The sequence below is a fragment of the Oreochromis aureus genome, unplaced genomic scaffold (genome assembly GCF_013358895.1).
Source record: "Oreochromis aureus strain Israel breed Guangdong unplaced genomic scaffold, ZZ_aureus HiC_scaffold_150, whole genome shotgun sequence".
In the NCBI taxonomy this organism is placed as follows: Eukaryota; Metazoa; Chordata; class Actinopteri; order Cichliformes; family Cichlidae; genus Oreochromis; species Oreochromis aureus.
Genome location: NW_024108750.1, coordinates 34,759 through 61,546, shown reverse-complemented (window position 1 = coordinate 61,546; position 26,788 = coordinate 34,759). Strand labels below are relative to the sequence as shown.

The 26,788-nt window shown below is 41.7% G+C and overlaps 1 protein-coding gene across 4 annotated transcripts; it reads left to right on the top strand.

The window, feature by feature from the left end:
* Positions 1 to 14,060: 14,060 nt before the first annotated feature.
* LOC120436757 (C-C chemokine receptor type 6-like) lies at positions 14,061 to 25,720 on the top strand. 4 transcript variants are annotated; one of them, XR_005610586.1, is made up of 3 exons: positions 14,989 to 15,118; positions 21,731 to 21,890; positions 21,975 to 22,005. XR_005610586.1 is itself a non-coding variant. In XM_039607639.1 (2 exons), exon 2 carries the CDS (start codon positions 24,433 to 24,435, stop codon positions 25,627 to 25,629), a length of 1,197 nt encoding a protein of 398 aa, XP_039463573.1. In that variant the 5' UTR covers positions 14,061 to 14,085; positions 24,383 to 24,432; the 3' UTR covers positions 25,630 to 25,720. The 4 variants fall into 4 exon arrangements, 3 of the variants coding, with proteins under 3 accessions (XP_039463573.1, XP_039463572.1, XP_039463571.1); XM_039607639.1 differs by lacking the exons at positions 14,989 to 15,118; positions 21,731 to 21,890; positions 21,975 to 22,005 and adding exons at positions 14,061 to 14,085; positions 24,383 to 25,720; XM_039607638.1 differs by lacking the exons at positions 14,989 to 15,118; positions 21,731 to 21,890; positions 21,975 to 22,005 and adding exons at positions 14,325 to 14,340; positions 24,383 to 25,720.
* Positions 25,721 to 26,788: the final 1,068 nt, after the last annotated feature.

Here is a 26,788-nt window from a genome sequence, read left to right as displayed (position 1 = left end):
GGGGGAAACCCTGGAGAATTTTTCAGAGAGAATGTACAACATTCTTGTGCATGTCTCATTGTGTGGAGTTGACACATGGCATGGGCCGTGTGGCAAAAGAGGAGTGTCAATTTGTAACTTGCAGGTGTCGTGAGGTACCATGACAAGGAGTGACTGAAGGAGATCATCCACAAGATGGAAGCTGAGGCCAGGAGAGAGGCTTCAGGAGGATCAGTGAGGAGCAGAGATCACCTTCAGCACAGCAGACATCCCACAGAGAGCTGTGCCACTGGGCTTCCAGGAGATCGTCGAGAGGAGACTTTGAACAACAAACATCCAAAAGGAGTGAAAGAGATTCGACATTGACGTTGAGGAAGACAACTAGGGTGTAAGACTTGCTCTACCCTAAATCTTCAGCGGCACTGGAACAGGGAAGCAGAAGGATGAAGGGAGCATGCCAAGCTCTAATCGACGGTGCAGAGAGGAAGTTCAGCAATGGAATTGTGATTCTGTGAACAGCACAGATGCCAGGTGATTGGGAAATAACTGACAGCACTTTCCCATGAAGATCATCTAAGGTGTTTCACTTTGCCATGCAGACTTTGTTACTCTGCAGAGGGGCTTTCGTTTACATTTACATCATGAACACTTCTATAAGCTGGATGGAGTTTTGAGCCATGGGCGTGGACATGACTCAAAAAGGGGGGGAGAAGATCATAAACAACTTGATCCAATTTCCTTTAAAAAAAATTTCTGCAGATGAAAGGAAAGGAGTCGTAAATGCAGATGACCCACCAGTTGACTCTGTCACCCCACAGGAAGGATGCCTGCAGTGAGAAGATTTGGGGGTTTGATAGGGGTCATAAAAATAAGTGTTGACCAAGCTACAGCTTTGAAGATAGCTGAAAGCCTCATAGACAAACAAAACAACCAGCTGGTGTGTTTGAATGTCTATTCTGCAGACATTTAAACTCGGGTCATATGGACAATGATGGAAACACCTGGAAGAGACATTTATGAAGCTATGCAAAACTCAACCACTCTGCAGAGAGGTGTGTGATTTACACACCAGGAGGAGATGCACCACAAAGCTGGAATTCTTTTGAGAATGCTGATTAGTGTTTTTGACTGTTGACATTCATTTGTTTACTTGCAGGATGCAGTTTACTGTATATGAGATGAATGAGAAGTAGGATAATTGCTAAACACGTTTAGTACATGTATTAACTGTGAACTTTTGCAGCGATAGGAGGTGAATGACGTGAGGAGCTGTGTATGAATGGAACCTACACTGAAACTGTCAAACACAAGGGTACATAAGTGGAAATTTAAGTACAATAATGACAAAAAGAGGGGACTGTTGGAGTCAAATTGTTAAATGTTGTCATTGTGTTACTTAAATTTGTAAGTCTTAATTCAAGCAGCATGATCAAAGACATTCCTTTGTATCTGACTCCCTCCCCAGTCTGTTGGTGGGGGAGGCTGTAGTGTTTTATTATAGGGACACATCCTATGTGAGGGTTCTGTTTTCTTGTTTAGTAAACTTCCTGCCTTTATGACCCTTTTGTGAGCAGGAGGTCACACAAACGCACCCCCAAACACAAACACACACACACACATACACACACACACATACACACATTCTCGCACACACACACACACACACACACACACACACACACACACACACACACAGATGCTCGCACATACATGCACACACACACACACGCGCAGTGTTTAAACCTTTTGTGACCATAGGGGGGTTTTACAATGGGTGGTGCTTGTGTGTACTGTAACTGTTTTCAATAAAAGGCGGCAAGCGGAAGCTAGTTCTTCGAAGTGGTTTGACCGAGGGCAGAAGGGCTGCTCTGAGATCCTTCCCTTGCGTAAGTAAAATCGCTGCTCATCTTGCTTCCTTGTCGTTAACGGGAATACGTTTCTAAACCAGCGGGGCCTGTGGAAGCGCAGACCCAACAAACATGCTGGTGAATTTAGAAATATAACCAACTGCACAGTGCCTTGTAAAAATATTCATAGCTCAACCCTTTTAAAATAATTGCCACAGTACAAAAACAAACTTTAATATAATGTTCTGTTAATTAGTTCACTTTCTGAAAAACACATGCAAATTCATATTAAAAAAGAAGGAAATATAAAGTATATAATGTCACATTTGAATAAAAAGTTAACTAAGATTCCCAAAGCTGAACAACCATTGTTTATGTTGTCATTCAGATCTCACATAGACTGACAAACTCTTCCTGTAGAGTAGTTCTATATAAGATAAGATAAGATAAGACTTTATTGATCCCACGACGGGGAAATTTTTAAATGTCACCTCAGCTCAGGTACAGATATCAGAAGGAAATACAAAGAAAATACAAATAAGTACAATCAATGAAAAAAGTAAGATAATACACTATATACAATGGTAGCACACACAGTATAATACACTATATACAATGGTAGCATACACAGTATGTGATTATGGATATGGTTGGAAATATGGAAGACATAAACTATATCGCTTGATATAGCTATTGTACCACTACTATTCCTATTTATAGACATGTACACACACACATGTACACACTAAATATACATATGTATACATATACATACATATATACCTGCACATGTCCATACACATGGAAGGTCCATTATGCATGAAGTGGTGACCGTGGATGTTCACAGTGTCCAGTGACTTATGATATTGTGATTGAGGAGTTATAGAGTCTATATCAACTAATTCTGTACGATTAAAAAATGTCTTGACTGTAAGGGGATTGCTGTGCTTTGCAGAGTTTGTTTTATGATTATTGACGCCCTGTTATAAGTTATAAGCAGGTGAAACTTGAACTCTACCCTGAATCTGTAGTCTTATGCATTTATTATTTTCATGTGCAAGTCCAGCTTCAGGGTTCAGTAGAAAATGCCAGATGTAACTATGATGTCACAGTAAAAAGAAGAAGAAAATAATACTGAACACCACAGAGTCAGAGATGTTAGAATGTGTTTAAAATTCTAAGTGTTTTGTGTTAAAAAGTGTGTAACCTTTTGTTTTTTAGATGTTTTTAATCATTGAATTTATCAATAGCAAGACTGTAAACATCGTACCAAAGTCCTGGTTTAACGATGAAATTACGAGGTGGCCAAACTGTAGTAGCAATAAATGAATAAAGAGAGTGGTTCAAAACAATGAAGAGCCAGGAAAAGACTGGAAACGCGTTGATGTTTGAGTCCTCTGAAGAACAGATTGCTTTGCTCTGTTCTCTCTGTAAAGCTTCACTTTTGTCACACTCCCTACCTCTTCCAAGAAACTGAAGTAGAACTCTGCACTCTGTGACTTTCTGAAAATGGAGTAATTGTTAATCTTTTGTGAATTCTGAATAGGCAATTAACTAAAGCCAAGAGAGAAACTGAAGGAAGAGCTACAGACAGACAAAACCAAGGTTTGATTTTTATAGATTTGTCACAAGTATCCAACATTTGAAAAATACCAAAACCATTATTTACTTTTGTGTATTATCATGTGGTCAAGTACTGGACTGTTTGTGTCCTTTTGAGGCCAAATCCCACAGGGCTTCTTAGATTAGATTGATGAGTATTTGAACTGTTAGCAATTCTTGATTGTGGTATCTTTTATTGTAGTTCCAACACTGATTGATCAGTTATCATAACTGAAGCAAACGTTTCAGTTAACCATGCTAAAAAGTAACAAGACTTGTTGTGATTTGTTTTGTTTGGTAGACTCATCTTTGGTGATACTGACTCCGATAGTGAAACAAAGAGGTTAAAAAATGAGACCCAGCAATTTCTCCTCTACTCCAGCACCACTGATTCCATCTCCTACTCCAGACGTAGCATCTTCTAAAGCTGGCCAGACCTCTGCAACACCTCAGCAATACATGGGGCACACTGAATTCTTTTTTTACAGGTATCTTATGTTCTTTTTGGAGTCTGAATGAGTATGGAAATAAGAAAGGACCATGGAGTAGTAGTTTGTTGTCTTTTCTAAAAAGTCAAATTTAAAATAGTTTTTCTGTACAAACTAGTTATTTTTAGTGCTATTTATAGGAAAGGTTGGACAGGCCGAATGGAGCTGGATTTGGTTTAAAACAATAAAAAGAAGGATGGCGTTTGACAAAATGCTAAAGGCCACGTCTAAGAATGTATGTCACAACCTGCCAAATACGTTTGCCTGAGGTGCTTTATAGCTAAACGTAATCCTCACTGTGGTCATTTGAAAGAAAATGTGTGTCTTTCAGTTATGTATATATACAGTACATGGCATCAGAAATAGAATCATAATATAATAGATTTTTTTAAATCAATTTTATGTTTTTCAGAATGTTTGTAAGTCCTGCAATAATGCCATTATCTGAAAACTAATTGATAAACACTGTAATAAAACACTGGTCTTCAGTTTGGTGTAATCTTTTGAATTAGTTATTGTACTTTTCTAAATTTAATTATTTAATAACATATTAGCATAAATATCAAAGATGTAACATCCATGTAAATGGCTTTCTTTTTATAATATACATGTACATGTTGGTGTTTTATTGTCAGATATTGTATTGAAACAACCTACAAATACACCAGGAATTTGAGTATTGTAAAGTATTGTATTTTGAAAATGTGAAATGTACAGGAACCCTGTATTAGTGAACTTTCATAAGCAATGGTTATGTTTATGACTTTTTCCCTAAGAATGAAATGTTTCAGTGCTGAGGTGACGAGCAGTGAAAATGTGGAAGTCTGTGTACAGTTAAAAATGCAGCCATGCCTATGAAAATATTGTGATTTTCTCAGATATAATACTCACAGTATTTATGCTGTATTTATTTTACACTCTTATTGTTGTTGTTTAAGTTTTACTTTTAAAACAGGGACGATATTTGAAAAATACACAACATAATAAAAGTAAAACTACCCAGAGCAGCCAGTATTCATGTAAAATGTACTCTAAGTGACTTAGAACACCTTAGTTATCTCTACAAGTAAAAACTTATGACCATATTGAAATTAATTTGCCACAGCTGCAACATCTCTGCCCATGAATCTGTCCACCTTGCCTTCCAGTCCATTGCGCCACACTGATTTTTCTCATGATCAATGGTGTTACACGGGTAATGTTTTTGTGTTGTATTATTATCTGCGTGACCAATTACAAGCAGAAATGATTACTTCAACATTTATCTGCCTCCAGTCCCTCACCCCCCTGTCTCTCAAATGTCTTTGATGCCTGTGCAGCAGCTCACCAGGACACATCAGGCAGATGGGCTTCGGGAACATGCAACTTGCTCTGGTGAGAGTCCTTCCAGGTTACATGGTTCCTATGCAGTTTGAAAAATTCTTAAATTTGTTTCTAGTATTTTCCTGGTCAAAAGAACGCCAGAAAGCCAAAGAAGCCTCAGTTTAAAGTAGCTGTCATACGGTTTTCTATTTTACCATGTCCATCCATCCATCTTCTTCCAGGACAGTAGTCTAAGCACAGGAGCCCAGACCTCGCTCTCTCCAGCCACCTCCTCCAGCTTGTCCAGGGGAATACCAAGGCGTTCCCATGCCAGCCGAGAGATATAATCCCTCCAGCGTGTCCTGGGTCTGCCCCGGGGCTTTCTCCCAGTGGGACATGCCTGGAACAACTCACCCAGGAGGCGCCCAGGAAGCATTCTTATCAGATGCCCGCAGCACATCAGCTGGCTCCTTTTGATGTGGAGCCCTACTGAGCCCTCCTGAACTCCTCAACCTATCTCTAAGGGAGAGGCCAGCCACCCTATTTCTCCTGACTGGCGGACTTCAGGAAGTTTGCTCACAGGCAGTACTCTAACCTTGTGAACTTAGCATCTGAATTCATTGGATACTATCACTACCACCATAAACCTGACTTATTCTACGGGTATGTGATTAAGGGCTTCTGCCTGTCCCAGTATTCACAATAAAAGTTGAAAAGGAGTTCACAGAAATATATATATGTATTATAAATAGGACCATGTCTGGCTATTAGTTTTACTGGTTAAACAGATTCATTTTGTTCTTATTGAAGACAAACATCTTTCTAACTTGTGATGCTGATGAAACAGAGAATTTTTTAAACACTGTTTTGGTGAAGAACAACTTTTAAAAAATCAGGTGAAGTACACCTAAAGCAGAGGTTCCCAAAGTGTGGGGCCCGCCCCCTAGGGGGGGCGCAGAGCCATTGCAGGGGGGGCGCGGTATGAAAAAAAAAAAAAAAAAAAAAAAGAGCGCTTGGACACTGCTAGCATAATGGACAGGTTTTTGACGGGGCTCCCACACAAACGCAAAGCAGGAGATGAAGCATCGCCAAATATGTTTCCAAACCAACTTCCTTCCAAGCCAAAGACTAGAAAATATGGTGAAGCATATCTTCCCTTTGGCTTCACCTGCACAAGTGCCAAGGTAGGTCTCCCCTGCAGAATTAGTTTTCCCTATGTCGGGAGCACGCGCTGGGCTCTCCAAATCACGGACAAACAGTATCCCACATTCTTGATTTTTAGTTCACAAACACTTCTTGTAATAACTAACTACTCCTGACATTTTGGACATGTTAGCTCTTTATGCAGTAAAGTTACAGTGGGATACAAATAATATCAGGCTGATCCTGCTGTAATTTGTTCCCCCGGTTCACTATTTTGCACAGAGAGACATTTTTTGAAAAATGTATTGATAGCAATGTTGAATACTATTACACAGGAAAAAAAAACAACTACACGTAAAATAATTACACCGTGACGCCTCTGCCTTTCTAAATGGAGGGACAGTAACTGCGTGTGTATATGTAAGCGTGTAAAACCTGAAGATAGTAAGATTAACAGTAACAGTATTTTGTCTCTATCTGCCATTCTGCAATTCATGCCATGTAAACAATAACGTGGCGCACAGCGTGACGTGAAAATGTTACACCCTGAAAAGGGGCTGAAAAGGGGATAAGTCAATGATGACGCTCAGACACGATGCATCTCTTTCAGCAGCTTCATTGCGAACGATTCAGAAATATAAACATACATACAAAAGTATTAAACATCTTAATAACAATGTACAGTCTCTGTTAGTTGTAAGAGAATATATCTCAAGACTGTTTTCTTTCCTTTCCTTTAAATTACAGATTAAATTGAATGTAAGGATTTACAAAAACAGCTTATGAATCAATAAACAAACTTAGATCATTAAACTTAAATGTACAAATAAACAAAATATTCATATAAAAATACTAATAGGCATTTTGTCCCTTCACACAAAATAAACATGTTCTTTGTCCAGACCAAATGCAAAATGCACACAATACTGTATGTTTCATACACAGTCTGGCACGATAATGCTCCATGCTAGCCACCAACAGAGAGCTTAGCTTAGCTTGCTGCTTAGCTTATCCTAACAACACAGTTAACACAAATCATCTAAATATCCCTAGTATCCTCTTGGTACATTTGGAAACACGGTCAGTACAGCTCAACATACATATTTGTAACGTTCAAAAGCAGAATTGCTCAATTATTACCCGAAAAGGGGCTAAGTCAATGATGACGCTCAGACACCATGCATCTCTTTCAGCAGCTTCATTGCGAACGAGGCATCGTGGCCAGAGCTCCCCCTTCCGGCAACGGCAGACATAACGAATCAATCATGATCACTAAATCACATGGATTATTCCCCAGGCTCGACAAGTAGATCACAGATTGAATTTTACACAGGTTATAGTCACATTAAGGATTGTTATCCGTTGAACAAAGTCATGAACTCTTTTAACTGTTTTGTGTTACATTACATCTCTTTGATGGGACTTCTTTTACCCTTGTTTATACATTTACATATTTGAAACAAATTGAATAATAAATTGAGTAACTTTTAACCCCAACTGTTTACTCCATTATGGACTAATAATCAATCTATCACAAAAAGAGGCACATACCTTTGACGTTATGTGATTTAACTCTGTATTCCTCGTCCACACGTAAACGCAAAAAAAGGAGTTTTAAATAATCTCCGCTGGTGAATCGCAACGCCGCTTACGTGTTGACGAAAGGCCCAAACGCATAGAAACAGCTGAGTTTTCAAAAATACCCGTGTAGGTGTGGACGTAGCGTAAACGAGTTAGTAGTATATTTTATTACTACCTGTAATTTATTGCCGTTTACTTGTATTTGCTTAATTGTTTACTAAATGTTTGACGTGTGAAATAAACCGCAATGGAGTTTGCAAACAAAATATGGGTGTGTGTGTTTGGAGGATGTGTTTGTGCGGGGGTTAGGTGGTGGGGGGCGCGAACATTTTTCTTGTAAAAAGGGGGCCTGGCAAAAAAGTTTGGGAACCACTGACCTAAAGAAACGAGGAGAAAGTGTGTGAGGTCCCTCAGCCTGAACGTGTCAGGAAAACTTACACAATCAGAATCAATATTAGCTCCTCTGAAAGAGCCATTATTATTCAGCATCACAAACACATCAGGAGCAGGTTTTTGTCACAAATAAAATTTTAACCATTTGAGAAAAAATGGCTCATAATCATCTCACAGATGTAACACTAACTACAGCTACTTTCAGTACAACTGATATTCGTTTAAAATCTAAGACAATCAAAAATAGTTTGTCACTGGTACCTCATCAATTCAGCCTGCGCTGCAAAAACAAAATGTCTCAACTTTTTCCTCACTTGGAAGAGCCCTCTACATTTTAAATTATGAAATAGCAGCTTCCCCTCTTTCTCTCCAATTGATCTTTGTGAGTTAACTTCAGTAATTGCTTCCTTCAAACCATCAACGTGTCTTTTAGACCCCATTCCTACAAGACTGCTGAAAGAAGTCCTGTCATTAATTATGCTTCAATCTTAAATATGATCAACCTAGCTCTAATAATTGGCTATGTACCACAGGCATTCAAGCTGGCAGTAGTTAACTCTTTCATGCATAGTGGTCACTACATTGGACAGCTATTCAAAGGCTTCTTATATTTGTGTCAGTGTTGATAGTATACTTGCACATAAACCACTAAATTGGACACTGATGTGTCACTATCTGCGCCCACTGGCTGACCAATATTTGTTATATTTGTTACATATATTGTTATAAAATATATTTAAAATATATATAAAAATTATATATAAAACTTTTTTTGTTATGTTATAGTTTTCACACAGTGTATATTATTTATTCGTTTGTCAAATTCATAAGTCAAAACGTATGTTGTCCACCTAAGTGGACATGTAAAGAACTCTTTAACAAGTACACGTTTTAAAAAAATGAAGTTTAAAAATATTTTTCATGCCTAAAGATGAATAAAAAATACTTAAGAAAAAAATCCGGATTGAGGTTGTCATAATTCATGCATGAAAGGGTTAAACCATTACTTAAAAAGCTATCTCTAGACCCAGCGGTCTTAGCTACTTATACGCCAATCTCTAACCTTCCTTTCATATCAAAAATTCTGGCTATATGGATAAGGAATGGCTTATATGAAGGGTTTCAGTCAGGTTTCAGAGCTCATCACAGCACAGAAACAGCTTTAGTGAAGGTTACAAATGATCTTCTTATGGCCTGTGACAGTGGACGCACCTCTGTGCTTGTCCTGCTAGACCTCAGTGCGTTCAATACTGTCGACCATAATATCCTATTAGAGCGATTAGAGCAAGCTGTGGGTATTACAAGTACTGCACTGGAGTGGTTTGTATCATATCTATCTAATAAGAATAAGACTTTTATTTTAAATGATCTTATTCTATCGTCGGGACTGGACTTCTTATTCCTGACGGAAACCTGGCTTCGCCTCGCCGAACTTTTTTCCTTCTCGGAGCTGCTCCCACCTGACTATGCTTTTATTAGCTCACCCCGGACCACTGGAAGAGGTGGAGGGCTAGCTTCAGTTTTAAAGACAAACTTCGATATCGGCAGCTGCCACCTGTTCTGTACCCCAGTTTCGAGGTGCAGTTATTGGAAGTGAATTGTGTCCCTCCATCCTCTGCGCTGTGGTGTATCGCCTCAAACATATCAAGGATTTTCTTCCAGAATTTGCCGATCTACTGGGGAGCCTTGTGCTACGTTATGACCGTATACTAATTGTTGGTGACTTCAACATTCATGTTTGCTGTGAGGACAGTTCGCTAGCCAAGGATTTCCTCGCCTTATCAGCACCCTCAATTTCACCCAGTGGGTAAGTGAACCAACTCACACTAAAGGTCATATACTTGATTTGGTACTTTCACGGTTTGGATATTTGCATCACGGACATAAAGGACTCTGGGATTTCTGATCACTTCCCGGTTTTGTTTAATACTGTAGTGAGCGATGTGGATTTGAACAGTGATGGTCCTGTGCGGCAAACGCCAAGACGATTAACTCTCAGTCAGTCGCCCACTTCATTGATGCTTTCCTTGACTCTCCCCTCTCTGATGCTAACTGTAATGGGGTTTTATCAACGGATTAAAGCTGCCAAATCTGCCTTTTTGTCTAGCATTATTATGACTAATAGCCACAACCCCCGAGCCCTTTTTAATACTTTTAACTCTGTGATAAACCCTTGCACTGTCATTTTAGGGATGCCTCCCTGCTCTTTTGTGATAAATTCTTAAAGTATTTCTCTGATAAAATCGCAGCTCTAAGGGCTTCTCATCCATCTCATTTTTCATTAGTATTAGACCCAGTTCCAGCCTCTGAATGCTTGACTGTCTTTCAACAGTTTCAGCCAGTGTCTTATTCTGCTTTAAAAGATATAATTGATCATCTCAAAATCTCTGGTTCCCCGCACGATATTCTTCCTTCTCGCTTTTTAAGGAAGCTTTACATGTTATTGGTCCTTGTATCTTATCTCTGCTGAATGCATCATTGTCATCAGGTTGTGTACCATCTGTCTTTAAGCATGCTGTTGTGCAACCTATTATGAAAAGAAAAATCTTGACCCTAATGGTCTTACTAACTACAGGTCGATCTCCAAACTCCCTTTTATTTCCAAAATATTGGAAAAGGTCGTTCTAAAACAACTTCAGGCATTTTTAGATGCAAATGGTAAAATGAAAAGTTTCAGTCTGGTTTTAAACCTTGCCACAGCACAGAGACAGCCTTACTTAGAGTTTTTAATGATCTTCTCTTAACTGTTGACTCTGGCTATTCCGTGGTTTTAGTTTTACTTGACTTGACTGCTGCTTTTGACATGGTTAACCACAACATTCTTCTATCAAGATTGGAACATGTTGGTCTCAAAGGTACGGTTTTATCTTGGTTTAAATCCTACCTCTCAGAGAGGTCGTTCTCTGTTGCTATGGGGCAACACTCCTCGGCTTCTGCCCCTATTTATTGTGGTGTGCCTCAAGGGTCCGTGCTTGGTCCTGCTCTTTTCTCTTTGTACATGTTGCCGTTGGGATTAATTTTTAGAAAATACAACATCTCCTTTCACTGTTATGCCGATGATATCCAGATTTATTCACCTCTGAAATCCGATGTGTCTGCTTCTTTGCAACCTCTGTTCAACTGTTTGCATGAAGTAAAAATTTGGTTATCACATAATTTTCTTACATTAAACGAGAATAAGACCGAAATCATAGTCTTTGGTAGTCACACCCCGCTAGACCAGTTGACTAATGCCCTAGGCCCTCTCGCTAGCCATCTCGCCCACTGTAAGAAACCTCGGAGTGTTCCTGGATGGCTCTTTTAAACTTGAGAAACAGGTCTCCACTGTGGTGAAAAACAGCTTTTACCAGTTGCGTCCAGATTTCCAAAGCAAAGTCGTTCCTTCCTTTAAAGGAACTTGAAAAGCTTGTTCACGCATTTATCACATCCAGATTGGACTACTGTAACTCCTCTATTCGGCCTCCAACACTCTTCTCTTTATCGGCTTCAGTTAATTCAAAAATGCAGCTGCGCTGCTTTTTTAACAGGTACAAGAATCCATGAACACATAACTCCAATTTTAGCCAAACTACATTGGCTCCCTGTTAAATATCGCATAGATTTTAAAATTCTTTTGTTCACTTTTTAAATTCTGAATAATTTAGCGCCCACCTATCTCTCTGACCTACTCCACCTATATAATCCCAACAGAGCGCTTAGATCATCCAATCACTTGCTCCTTGCACAACCTAGGTCTCGAATGAAGTCGAGAGGAGACCGGGCCTTTGCGATCGTGGCACCTAGACTGTGGAATAACCTCCTGTACATATTCGTATGGCCGAGTCTATCCAGTCTTTTAGATCTCGCCTTAAAACTTATCTGTTTACTTTGGCCTTTGATTCTAACTAGTTGGCTGATTTTAGCTTATTGTGTTGTTACCTATTGTTTGTTGTCCTATTTTATTGTTTGTTTTAATTGTCTTGTGTTTTGACTGACTGTGAAGCACTATGGTCAACACTGTTGTTTTAATATGTGCTATATAAATAAACTTTGATTTGATTTGATTTGATAATAGAATTCAATTTGTTCATGTAAATGGAGAGTCCTCTTCACACACTAAAGTTAATTATGGAGTTCCACAGGGTTCAGTGCTAGTACCAATTCTGTTTACATTATACATGCTTCCCTTACCCAGTATCATCAGAAGGCATAGCATACATTTTCACTGCTATGCAGATGACACCCAGCTCTATCTATCCACGAAGCCAGATAACACACACCAATTAGTTAAACTACAGGAATGTCTTAAAGACATAAAGACCTGGATGACCTCTAACTTTCTGCTCCTTAATTCAGATGAAACTGAGTTTATTGTACTCGGCCCTGAAAATCTTAGAAATATGGTATTTAACCAGATTCTTACTCTGGATGGCATTACCTTGGCCTCCAGTAACACTGTGAGGAACCTTGGAGTTATTTTTGACCAGGATATGTCCTTCAATGCACATATTAAACAAATATGTAGGACAGGTTTCTTCCATTTGTGCAATATCTCTAAAATTAGAAATATCCTGTCTCAGAGAGATGCTGAAAAACTAGCTCATGCATTTATTACTTATAGGATGGACTACTGTAATTCATTATTATCAGGATGTCCTAAAAACTCCCTGAAAAGCCTTCAGTTAATCCAAAGTAGCTTTAGATAATGTTACATCTGTGAAAGTATTATGAGTTATTTTTTCTCTAATGGTTAAAATTTTATTTGTGAAGAAGTTCATTAAGTCATTACTAGTTAACGCTAAAGGAATGGTTGGCTCAACAGCGGTCTGACTTTTTGTCACCCTAACTAGAGTGCTGAAGAGAAACCTAGGGTTGTTCTTATTTTCTTCAATTAGTGATGAATAGTAAGATGGCTTTGCGGAGGGCTTTCTCATAAAGCAACTATTTCTCCAGGCTGATGATCTTCTAAATTTGTGACACGCCATTTTCTCTCCAGCTTACAAGTTTTTATTCTTTAGACTTCGTGTTTGAGAGTTATACCAGGGAGTCAAGTACTTTTGATTTGAGGCTCTATTTTTCACAGGAGCTATAGTATCCAGTGTCATACGTACCGAGAAGGTAAAATTATCAACAAGATAATCGACCTCTGTTGGAGTAGTGTTCAGGTAGCTGCTCTGCTCTGTGTTCGTACAGGGCAAATGAAGATGAAGATGATAACAGTGGGTGGATTATATTCTTAAACTTAGTTACAGCACTTTCCATAGGACATCTACTGTCATGAAGTAGACTCTCAACTGCTGTGTAATCAATTGTTGTAAATTTAAATGTTATCAGGAGAACACGAGAGGGTTTTCAGGAAACACTGTTAAATGTTCAGTTTCCATGCCATATGTTATAACAAGCTCTAGAGTGTGATTAATGTGGTGGGTGGGTTCTTTTACATTTTGAGAGAAGCCAATTGAGATTAAATGCTGTGTTGAGGCTGTCATTTTTAGCATCTAAATGGATGTTAAAATCACCCACAATAATTATCTGAGCTGAGCACTAAATCAGATAAAAAGTCTGAGAAATCAGATGGAAACTCTGAGTAAAACCCAGGCTCACCAGGATAAGAATCAGAATGAAAATGAAAAAGTCGTGAGGAATTCAGAGGGCACACCTTATTTCCTGCTCAACTGGTTATTTGTCACAGGTGTGAGTCTCTGCTTCTGAGCTGCTTCACTCTTACTTTGGTTGAGTTTGCAGAGCTGCCTCCCTCTCGTGCATTGCTGGTAAGTCCTTTATTCCCTCACACTGCAGGTCATCACATCACACAGGTGTAAACAGGTGTTCTATTTGCACATTGTATCTATACAGGTCGCCTTCTTCTGATGCTAGGTGGAACCTGAAAGTCAGAATGAAATGAGCTGCTTTCACTTTGGTGTGTTCATCCTTCTCAGGAATGTTAGGTAGTGGTGGGCGGATCGATCCAAATATCGATAGTATCGATACCAAGTCGGCATCGGTATCGGATCGATACTAGCCTGGTGAGATCGATTCTTTACTTTGAGTTCTGCTTGTTTACAACGCTGTTGTAAGTGTCACAGAAATGGCTTATGTATAAGAAGTTTAATAGATGGTTCCAGCAGTTAAAATGTTCTTGCTTGTACAGTTTTGTGGACAATATTGTAAAGGTGTGTTTATCTTGTATAGGAGACATGTTTATCTTGTCACAAAGAACAAGTTTTATTACACCGCTATTATCGCGAGGTTTGGGGCGTGACAATATAGACTGTGAGCCCACGTTGATAATCACGCTAAGGAGTTCAGCGAGCTATCTGCAAAGGCCTGGTTAGTCTACCAGCTGTACAAGGTATTTGTCCTTTGCCATAACTGTATTGTAATATTGTGAAATTTGTAATGTATAGTGTTCTAATTATTTTATGGTTTAATTTAGAAGGCACAAGACTGTAAAGATATTCTTCTAGAACCTCCGAAGTGGCAGGCGGCCACGAGGTAATTTTGTTGTTAAAGCACAAATGTTACTTTTGATAGACTGAAGCGCTTAAAGCCTTTGTGTTTTGTGTTTGTAGTTTTCACGGCGCTCAATAAATGCAGCGGCGCCCGTCTTGAAGAAGCCGTGCCTGTGTTGTCATTTCGGAGTTACAGTGAAAACTCGCCCAGCCAGCGCCGGTGAGAAGCTAATTACGAAGACGGCAGCTGCAGAGAGTGACGGTGAAGTGGAGCGACACAAGAGGGCGCCATTGCATAAGCTCACCGTTCTCAAGCAGCCAAGCTCAGCAGCAACAACGTTACACAACTGGAGTAAGGTGGAAATTAACAAAGGACAGCGTTAAAAGTAGAATAAGAGTGGTTTAAGTCAAGTTTAAAGAGCCACAATAAGTTTCTATAACAGATTGTCAAAGTTATTTAATTTCTACTGTACTTCAAGGTGATGCTTTGTAGTTTGGTGAATAGTTTACTTGCTTAAGGTCAGTTGGAGTGAGGTTTACAAGGTCCTTTAAGAAAAGGTGCACTTAAAGTATACAGTAACAGTAACCCTAAAGTAACTTAAGTCACAAATTTAAGAATTATTTGAAATCTGAACACAGTGCGCTCAGTGACATTTAACTAGATTCACGAGATGGTTGACAAAGATCTCGAAGAGCACCATGCTGTACCACTTACCGAAGTGGAAGAAAATGATGATGAACAAATTACAGAACTACAGACTGTTCGTAAAAGTGAAAGAGTAAGAACACTAACAGAAAAGGGTAAAGAGCTTCAAGAGAAGAAACTCAAAGGCCTCCAACACAGATATGCTGTTGTTTTTGAAAATGGAGATATGAAGCAAGATTGAGCAAAGTAATATTAGGAAATGAAGTTTCCGAGAGTGAACTGAATGAGCTCATCAACAATGTAAATGTTGCCTGCAAAGATGTACAAACCATTTATGAACAAATACGGCAAATACAAACTCCTGATGCAGATGAAAGACGCAAAGTGGATGCATGTACATCACTTTCCTCGCTCATTGTCAGAAGAGCTGAAAAACACTTACAAGGAGACCTCGCAGATGGTGAGGAGGAGCCATGGCGGATGTTGGGTCGTGCTTAGGATCTGACAGTACTAAATCAAGGTCAAAGTCACGAAGGTCTAAAAGTGGTTCAAGCCAGTCATACTCGCAAACAATCAAAAGAATAGAAGCAGAGGCTGAGGCAGCTGCGTGTCAAGAAGTATTAGCTGTAATGGAGGATCAAGAAAGGGAAGCAGCTGAACTACAAAAGTTGGAACTTGAAAACTTGGAAAGGCAACAAACAATGGAGGAGCAGCGCAGAAAGATTGAACGCTTGGAAGAGGTTAAAAATTGAATGCTGCAAGAGCTAAAGTAAAGGTTTACGCAGAAGCTGAGAGTATTTCTGAAAGTCGTAGTTTAGTGCGCAGTATTAAAACTGGGAGCGAAACCTCAGCAATTCCTGCTCCACCGCACTTCCCTCTCAAGCTCCAAATACAATCCAAGCCCATAATACCACAAGCCCTACATTTGTTCCACATACTCCCACAGTCATCAACCAAGCCCAACAAAATCCTGGTGTGCAACCTAAGGCCACCACAGGCCAAGCACTTAACGCATCAAGTCCGCCATTTATCCCTAAAGAAACACAAGCTGCCACTTCTGCAACTCATCCACAGCCAAACTTGGATCTAGTCGGCATACTAGCAGACGCAATAAGTGCTAATCGTCTTCCAACTCCAGAACCTGCACTGTTCACTGGTGACCCTTTAAAGTTCAAGGACTGGCAGTTGTCATTTGAGACTTTGATTGAAAGAAAAACATTCCAAAGAACGAAAGACTCTATTATCTCAGGAAGTACCTTGGTGGACCAAGAAAGAGAGTGGTCGAAGGATTTCTCCTGGTGGGCACAGATGAAGCATATGACGCAGCTTGGGAAGTGCTGGAAAGGCGCTTTGGGGATCTATTCACTATAGGAAAATGCTTCAGAGACAAACTTCACAGTTGGCCTAAAATAAGCTCCAAAGATGGAAGTGAGTTGAGAGAGTTTGCTGACTTCCTTAGAAGTTGTGAAGCTGCGATGCCACACATAAAGACATTAGAGGTTCTCAATGACTGTATGGAAATTCAGAAACTCTTGCTGAAACTTCCAGACTGGTTGACAACAAGATGGAATCGCCAGCAGCGATGATGAAAATAAGAAAACCCTTAATGGAGAGTATCCATCATTTCACATGTTTACAGATTTTGTATCCACTGAAGCAGACCTAGCATGTGACCCCATAGCTTCAATGCAAGCACTCAAGGGTTTGGAAATCAGTAAGCCCAAACACTCACGCAGCCAAGTCATTCGAGCTAAAACATTAACGACAACTTCAAGTCACTTAACCAACTCAAGTCACATGAATCCTGTGACTTGCCTTTACTGCAAAAGAAATGGTCACACACTGGACAAATGTTTCAAATTCACGGAAAAATCAGTCCAGGATCGTATCAAGTTTGTGCAAGCAGAAAGGCTGTGTTTTGGATGTTTAAAGGGGGACATCATTCTAAGAAGTGTGATAAAAGGAATACGTGTGAGAAATGCCAGAAGAAGCATCCCACATGTCTGCATGATGACAAGTTTGTAGAGCGTAAAAGGATAATGCCTGCAACGAATGATAATTCTCAAGACAAGGACGAAGGAGATGAACCAGCAACTGCAATCTCTAACAGAGTAACTCAAGTAACTTCGAGCACACTGACATCCTCCATTCTACCTGTCTGGGTTTCCTCAAAAATCACCCAGAGAGAAAGTTCTAGTATATGCCCTTCTCGATTCTCAGAGCGATACATCCTTCATCTTGGATGAAGTAGCCCAGGATCTCGACACAGATAAGAATAAGGCTCATCTAAGACTATCAACCATGTCCGCCAAGTCAACAGTCATACCATGTGAGAAACTGGTAAATCTTCAAGTTAGAGGTTACAAGCAGGAAAAGAGAATTACATTGCCACCGGTTTATACAAGAGAGTTCATCCCTGTGAACAGATCACACATCCCGACGCCTGAAACTGCTTTGAGTTGGCCTCACCTCGAAAGGCTGGCAGATAGGTTACCTCCGATGCTTGAATGCGGTTGGTCTGCTTCTCGGCTATAACTGTCAGCAAGCCCTTCTGCCACGGGAAGTCATTGCAGGTGAGGAGAATCAGCCTTACGCACAGCTAACTGATCTCGGCTGGAGCATAGTTGGTTGTATGTCTCAAGTTCAAAATCACAATGATGATATTGGCATAAGCCACAGAATCATTGTTCGAGAAGTTACTCCTGCAGTACAACAAGCAGTTGAACTCAAGCAAGAAGTGCATTTTGTATGCAGAACTCAAGTGAAGGAAGTTGGTCCAGTTGATGTAATAAAGGCTTTGGGATCTGATTTCTCTGAGCATGCAACAGATGACAATCCAGTCTCTCAGGAAGACATTTTGTTCATGTCCAAGGTGACCAAAGGCATAAGGCAAAAGGAAAACGGTCACTATGAACTCCCGTTGCCATTCAAAACTGACAACCCAAATCTTCCAAACAACAAACAATGTGCTGAGCATAGACTGTCTTCATTGGAACGTCGGCTCAGAAGAGATAAGAAATACTATGAAGATTACGCCAAGTTCATGGATCGACATCATAGCCCGTGGAGACGCAGAGAAGGTCCCAGAGCAAGAACTGGATAATGAGGCAGCATGGTATATACCGCACCATGGGGTCTACCACCCCCACAAACCTGAAAAGATACGTGTGGTTTTTGATTGTTCGGCCCGGTTCCAGGGAACATCTCTTAACGAACACCTTCTGACTGGACCAGATCTTACCAACGCACTGATCGGAGTGTTATGTAGATTCAGAAAGGGCCCCATCGCCATCATGTGTGACGTGGAGAGGATGTTCCACCAATTCCATGTCATCAAGGAGCATCAAGACTATTTGAGATTTCTTTGGTGGGACAAAGGCGATTTAAACTCTGAGCCTTCAGTGTACAGGATGAGAGTGCATCTTTTCGGAGCAGCTTCATCTCCCGGATGCTGCAATTTCGGACTCAAACACATTGCTTCTCAAGGTAGAGACAGATTCAGCAAAGAGACTATTGAATTCATCCAAAGAGGTTTTTACGTTGATGACGGACTTGCTAGTGTGACATCAACAGTCGAAGCCATACAGTTGGTAAAAGAGTCAAGGGCACTTTGTCAAACAGGCAACCTACATCTGCATAAGTTTGTGTCAAACGATAAAGAAGTGCTGGCAGCTATTCCCCAAGACGAACAAGCTAAAGCCAAAGACCAGGACATGGCTCTTGGAGAACTCCACATTGAACGTGCACTTGGAGTACAATGGTGCATAGAGGCAGATGAATTCCAATTCAGAGTCCAAGTTAAAGACAACCCATTGACAAGGAGAGGGGTGCTCTCGATTGTTGCTTCAGTCTTTGACCCCCTTGGGTTCGTTGCCCCATTCATATTAATTGGAAAGCAAATACTCCAAACGTTGTGCAAGGACAAAATTAATTGGGACGAGGATCTCCCAGATCACATTTTCCCACAATGGGAAGCATGGTTGAGAGACCTGCCCAAGTTGGCAGCTCTGAAGATCCCACGAAGCTACTCACAAGTTGCTGACATTGTGCAGTACGAATTGCACAGTTTCTCAGATGCGAGCCTCAGTGGTTATGGCGCATGTTCATACCTCAGAGCAAAGGGCAGAGAAGGACAGGTCAGTTGTGCACTCGTCATGGGCAAGGCAAGAGTTACACCCATTAAGCAAACGACCATCCCAAGGCTCGAACTGTCATCGGCCGTGACTTCAGTTCGCATCGCAGATGTGATCAAACGAGAACTAGACATCCAGAATCTACAGGAATATTACTGGACAGATTCACAAGTCGTATTAGCATACATAAATAATGATGCTAAAAGATTTCACACATTTGTCGCCAATCGAATTCAACGAATAAGACAAAGCACAAGCCCTGGGAAATGGCAGCATGTCAGCTCAGAGGAAAATCCAGCTGATCAGGCCTCAAGAGGTTTAAATGCTACTCAGCTAAAAGATTCAAACTGGTTGAAAGGTCCAGATTTTCTTTGGAAACAAGATCTTCCAGTCAGAGAGGAAATGGTGGGAGAGGTTGAAGAAATGGATCCTGAAGTCCGTAAAGGCTATACGCACACTGTACATTCAAAGGAAGCAAACCCAGTGCTAGAGCGTTTGAAGAAGTTCTCCAGTTGGTCGAGAGCTATCAAGGCTATTGCCAGGCTCAGGCGATTCATCAAAGAGTACAAAGGTATTCAACAAAGAACGAACAACGTGACAGATCTTGAAGAAAGAAAAGACACAGAATTATTCATCATCAAGCTAGTGCAAAGAGACGTCTTTACTGAGGAAATACAGAAGATCAGATCTCAAGGAGAAAATTCCCTGCACAAGCGCAGCAGACTAAAGCAGTTAAATGCCTTTTTGGACAGGTCAGATGTTCTCAGGGTGGGAGGAAGATTATCTCAATCAGCTTTACACTATGATGTAAAACACCCTGCAATTCTCCCCAAGGAGTCCCATGTGTCAGCCCTACTCGTCAAACACTACCATGAACGTGTACATCACCAAGGAAGAGGGATGACAATAAATGAATTGCGGGCAAATGGCATATGGATTTTAGGATGTGGGAGTGTTGTTTCTTCACACATTTACCATTGTGTTAAGTGCAGAAGATACAGAAAGGCTACAAATGTCCAACAGATGTCAGATTTGCCAGAAGTGAGAACAGAAACGGCACCTCCTTTCACGTATTGTGGTGTTGACTGTTTCGGTCCATTCATGGTAAAGGAAGGAAGAAAGGAAGTCAAAAGGTATGGACTATTGTTCACGTGTTTATGTTCACGAGCTGTGCACATTGAAACACTAGATGACTTATCGACAGATGCCTTCATGAATGCTCTTCGAGTTCTGATAGCTATAAGAGGTCCGGTCCGCAATTAAGATGCGACCAAGGCACAAACTTTATGGGCGCCAAAAGAGAACTTTTGGAGCTAATGAAGGATATGGATCAAGAACCACAAAGAGCTATGGGTTGTGAATTTGTGGTGAACGTTCCGTCAGCTAGCCACATGGGGGCGCCTGGGAACGCCAAATTCGAACAGTACGAAGTGTACTGACAGCAATGCTGGACAAGTTCTCAAACAGACTCGATACAACTAGTCTAAGGACACTGCTTTACGAGACAATGGCCATCATTAACAGCAGACCTTTAAGTGTCGAGTATCTCAATGATCCCTTGGGACCAGAGCCATTAACTCCCAATCACATATTAACGATGAAGTCTTCGGTTATTCTTCCACCTCCAGGAGAGTTTTGCAGAGAGGATTTGTACTTGAACAAAAGATGGAAAAGAGTACAATTTCTAGCAAATGAGTTTTGGCAAAGGTGGAGGCGAGAGTATCTGTTAAATCTCCAGCGGCGACAGAAGTGGCAGAACGTCTCACGAAACCTGCGAGTAAATGACATCGTGATACTGCAGGATGATAATGCTCCAAGATGTAAATGGAAACTTGCTCTAATAGTAGAGGCTATAGAGAGCCCAGATGGCAAGGTTCGAAAAGTGAAGCTCAAGACCAGTGAAACTACCTTTGACAGGGGAAACCACTGACAAGGCTGATATATCTGGAAAGACCTGTTCACAAGATAGTGACTTTACTGGAGACTAACATGCAAAGTGAACCAGACTCTAATGTTGACACTCATTAGAAAATCACATTGCAAACAATGAGTGATTTGGTGGGAGTGTAAGTGTCACAGAAATGGCTTATGTATAAGAAGTTTAATAGATGGTTCCAGCAGTTAAAATGTTCTTGCTTGTACAGTTTTGTGGACAATATTGTAAAGGTGTGTTTATCTTGTATAGGAGACATGTTTATCTTGTCACAAAGAACAAGTTTTATTACACCGCTATTATCGCGAGGTTTGGGGCGTGACAATATAGACTGTGAGCCCACGTTGATAATCACGCTAAGGAGTTCAGCGAGCTATCTGCAAAGGCCTGGTTAGTCTACCAGCTGTACAAGGTATTTGTCCTTTGCCATAACTGTATTGTAATATTGTGAAATTTGTAATGTATAGTGTTCTAATTATTTTATGGTTTAATTTAGAAGGCACAAGACTGTAAAGATATTCTTCTAGAACCTCCGGTGGCAGGCGGCCACGAGGTAATTTTTTGTTGTTAAAGCACAAATGTTACTTTTGATAGACTGAAGCGCTTAAAGCCTTTGTGTTTTGTGTTTGTAGTTTTCACGGCGTTCAATAAATGCAGCGAAGCGCCCGTCTTGAAGAAGCCGTGCCTGTGTTGTCATTTCGGAGTTACAGCTGTGCTTTCGGCAAAGACGAAACAGCCAGGTCGCTGGACTCGCCACTCCTGTGTCAGCGAAGAGCAGGCACACTTTGCTCCCTCTCCCCCACTCTTATGTTTCAGTGTCGCGCTGTCATGTCATGTGACTTAGACACTTTGGGGGTTTTTAAGTTGTTTACATACTGTATTAATTATATTTTTACCAGTTGTTTCTGTTGTTGAGAATTTTAATTGTAATTTTTGTATTATAGTTTATCAACAGTATGTCACGATCCTGGGTCTTATGACCCAGCGCTTTGAGTTTTAGTTTATTTTGATGTTTATAGTATATGGTTAAGCTCATTAGGTTTTCTAGTTCATTTGTTATTAGATTCCCCTTGTGTCGTCCAACCCCTGTTAAGTCTCCCCTGCCCTTCATGTGTTTCATGTCTGCGTCTCATGTTTCCTGTTTTATTTTGAAGAGATCTTGTGTTCCTGTGTTCATCGTGTTTAGTTTTACTCTTCCACTGAGGTCGTTATGTTCATGTGTGTCAGCTGTTCCCCCATGTGTTCCCACTTCTCTCATTAGCCTCCTGTGTGTATTTAGTCTGTGCCTTCTCATTCAGTCTTTGTCGGATCGTCTGTGTTATTCCCAGGCCATGTCCTGTGTTCAGGTTTTCATATATCCTCCTCATCATTGCCATGTTTAGAGTTTTGTTTGTGTTTCTGTTTGCCAGGGTTTTCATAGTTTGTGCTTCCTTTCTATTTTAACCAGTTTAGGTTATTGCTTAGTTTGAATTGTTTTTGCCCTTTTATTTTGTACTTTCCTGTCTGCCTGAATAAACACCTAATCATCAGTTAAGTTTTGAGTTTTAGAATGTCTGCACCTGGGTCCACTCCTCACACTCCACGCAGTTTGCCTCGGCAAACTGTGACACAGTATTTGTTTTAATTTGTTTACTGGTTTGCGTGCACTTAGGATTTTTCAAAAAAAAAAAAAAAAAAAAAAGATTGCCACCACGCCAGACCCAATGGCATTTTCATGCTTTTCATGCTTCGCAGCATCATTTATTCCTACAATAATCACACGGATGCTGTAACGGTACATTCAATGGCTGCAGCTCTCCCGCTGCCAGCCATACACATCACCACCACCGAAACTGCAGTGGCATCGCAGAACACACCCCACCACATACCCCCATCGCCCGCTTCAGGCCGGGCAGCCATCCGGCCGAACCTACTCCCCACTCCGCAAGCAGGTGAGGGAATCGGCCCGGACCATCGGCCCCAGCGACGGGGAAGTGTCGCTGGGGCCGATGGGCCGGGGCTCACAGGCAGCTGGGCAGACGGCCGACACGCAGGACCATGTAGCGTGCCGGCCTCTGTTGGAGGAGGCCGAAGCGGACAGCACGGCACCCTCGGGCGTGGCACGACCCCCGCGCACCTCGACCTCCGTCTCCAGCTTGGCAGGTCGCGCTGGCGCGGCAGCCTCCAGCTCACCCCGAGCCGCACGCTGTCCACCCTTACAGTAATCACATGGGTGCTGTGACAGTACAGCTCTCCCACTGCCAGCCATACGCATCACCACCAAACACAACAAAAGCACAAGCAGCGCACAGGTTTTAAGCCGGTGAGGCATGATTGTAGATGCCGTAAAGGTGAGTCCATCTCACCTGCAGCGGCATTGCAGACCATGACCCGCCACAATAATAAAGCATTTTTAATTTAATTATAAATAAATTATTTCTCCTAATTATGTCCTGGGTTTTAACTATTTAATAATAAAAAAGGAAATATCACAAAAAACACTTATGGTCATGAAAATTAATTGCGATTTAGCAATTCAATGACGCATCCACCTTATTTATTGAAAAGTATCGGTATTGGTATTGGTATCGGCGATACTGGCCCATATTTAATTGGTATCGGATCGATACCAAAATATGCAGTATCGCACACATCTAATGTTAGGCCTGTATTGGTGCTCAGCCTTTTTGTTTTTACTTTAGTTGCAGAGACACAGATGAAGAACGTGGATTTTATTTAATTATTATTTGAAGATACAGAGCTGATTAATGTGCAAACTGAACATGCTATAGCATCCACACAGCTTCTTCATCATATGTTCTCAGGTCTTCCTCTTGTCATTGTATTTGTTTCACTGTGAAACAAACCCTAACCCATCAGACACATTTGCTGTAGTTTTATGTTTTCTCTCTGCTTGCTTTACAGTCATTTACTCTGCAGAGGATTTGATATCCAACCAATCATACACCACGAAGATGTCCAACCAATCATACACCACTGACATGTCCAACCAATCATACAGCCCAAAGATGTCTGAAGATGAAAATAACTATAATGGCAGTGACAACCTAGATTATGATGGATTTTGTCTTTATCACAACAACCAGAGTGTGGCAGATGTGATTGGCCTGTACGTTCACTCCATCATCTGCATCCTGGGCCTTGTGGGGAACAGCCTGGTCATTGTCACCTACGCCTTCTACAAGAGGACCAAGTCCATGACTGACATCTACCTGTTCAACGTGGCCATCGCCGACCTGCTGTTCGTGCTGGCGCTGCCATTCATCGTCTACAACGAGCTGTGGTCATGGCCGATGGGGCAGGTGGCCTGCAAGCTGCTGCGCGGCTCCTACAGCGTGAACCTGTACAGCGGCTTGCTGCTGCTCGCCTGCATCAGCACCGACCGCTACATCGCCATCGTCCAGGCTCGACGCAGCTTCAGACTGCGCTCGCTGTCATACAGCCGCATCATCTGCGCCATCATCTGGATCTTCGCTATACTCGTGTCCGTCCCCACCTTCTACTTCTACGACTGGTACGAGCCGTCACACACCAATAGCATCATGTTGAACGATGATAACCAAAGCGAGATCCTGAGTTCTGAGTATGTCTGTGAGTTCAAGTTTGAAGACCGAGACACAGCCATGGCGGTGAAGGTGGCCGTCCCCAGCACCCAGATCAGTGTGGGTTTCTTTCTGCCACTCTTCATCATGATCTTCTGCTACAGTGCCATCATCGACACCCTGCTGAAGGCCAAAAATCTCCAGCGGCACAGAGCGGTGCGATTGGTGCTGGTGGTTGTGGCCGTTTTCATCATCTGCCACCTGCCCTACAACATGGTGCTGCTGTACGACACGGTCACCATGTTTCAGCAGCGCACGTGTGAGGAGGCGGACATGCTGGAGATGGCCAAGTCGGCGTTGCAGACCATTGCTTACATGCACTGCTGCCTGAACCCGGTGCTGTACGCCTTCGTGGGGGTGAACTTCAGGAATCACTTCAGGAGGATCTTCACGGACCTGTGGTGTCTTGGAAAGAAGTACATTGCCCCCCGCCTCTCCAGAGTCACCTCTGACTTCTACATGTCCTCCACTCGGCGCTCGATGGACGTGGCGCTTCTTTCGCCATGTGAAGACATTCGTGGGTTGATCTCTGAAGCTCCAGGTCTCTAACACCAAAACTGACTCACTTCTGTCGCACCGATGAGATTCTTAATCCAGAGCAAAATATTTAGAAGATAAAGAAATCTAACTCCATGCTGCACCTCTTGTTCTACCTCATTATTTTAATTGTGAAATATTCCAACTTCTGCATTTTATTTTTTGGGATTATTTTGTGAGTGATGACCGAAGACGAGTCTCCCGCAGAGCCTCCTGCTATCTTAACTACACAAATGAAGCAGAGCTCAAGTCTTTGTGTCAATGTTTTGTTACCTGAAACAGACGGCTGAACGTGCGGAACCATGAAAACACGTCTGGTTTAAACTCGTCTGATCTCTCCTTCATGGCGGCCTCCCCGTGTACCCTCGACCTCTTTCAGCACTGCTGCTGTTTTAAGGACGCCCTGGCGCTGTGCACAGCTCTGCTTATAGCTCTGCTGCTATAGCGTAACACAGGGCGGTGAATTCACTGTTTAATGCATGTTTTAGCCTCTATCTGACAGTGGAGATTGGAGTGTGTCTCTTCACTAACTGGACCTCTGGACTCCACATACTGAAGCCTGAGTGTCAATGTTCTGTCACCTGTCCTGCCCTCTGGTAAATAATGAGACCACATCTGTGTCTTGAGTTCATGTGCACAGTAGCGGTTTTAGATACGGGCGACACGAGCGGTTGCCCGGGGCGGCATCGTGATGGGGGGCGGCATCACGGGCATCGGCAAAAAAAAAAAAGAAAAAAAGAATGCTCATACTCATGCTGCCCCGACGGCAGCCAGCGCATATTGGGAATGGCATAGGCACCGATCGGTTTTCTATCGCCCATTTGCTGGGAGTAAGGGCGCCCTCCGCTTATGAGGTGCGCCTGCTGCTTGCGGCACAGGGAGGAGAGGGCAGGGCGGCGGGGATTCTCTGGCTGGCTGGAGCAGCATCTAATAACCAACTCGCAAAATAAAACAAAATAAAAACAAAACAACAAACACGAAAACACCGGACATTATGATACAGACTTATAATTTGCACCGATGTTTTTTCGAAATTCTATACACGAAAAGTGAGCGCGAGAGCCCTCGAAAGCGCCTGCGCCGCTGCTGAAGTCAAAGTAAACTTTATTGTCATCTCCGCTACATACAGTCCAGCATATAGAGAGACGAGACGACGAGGCTCCAGTTACAG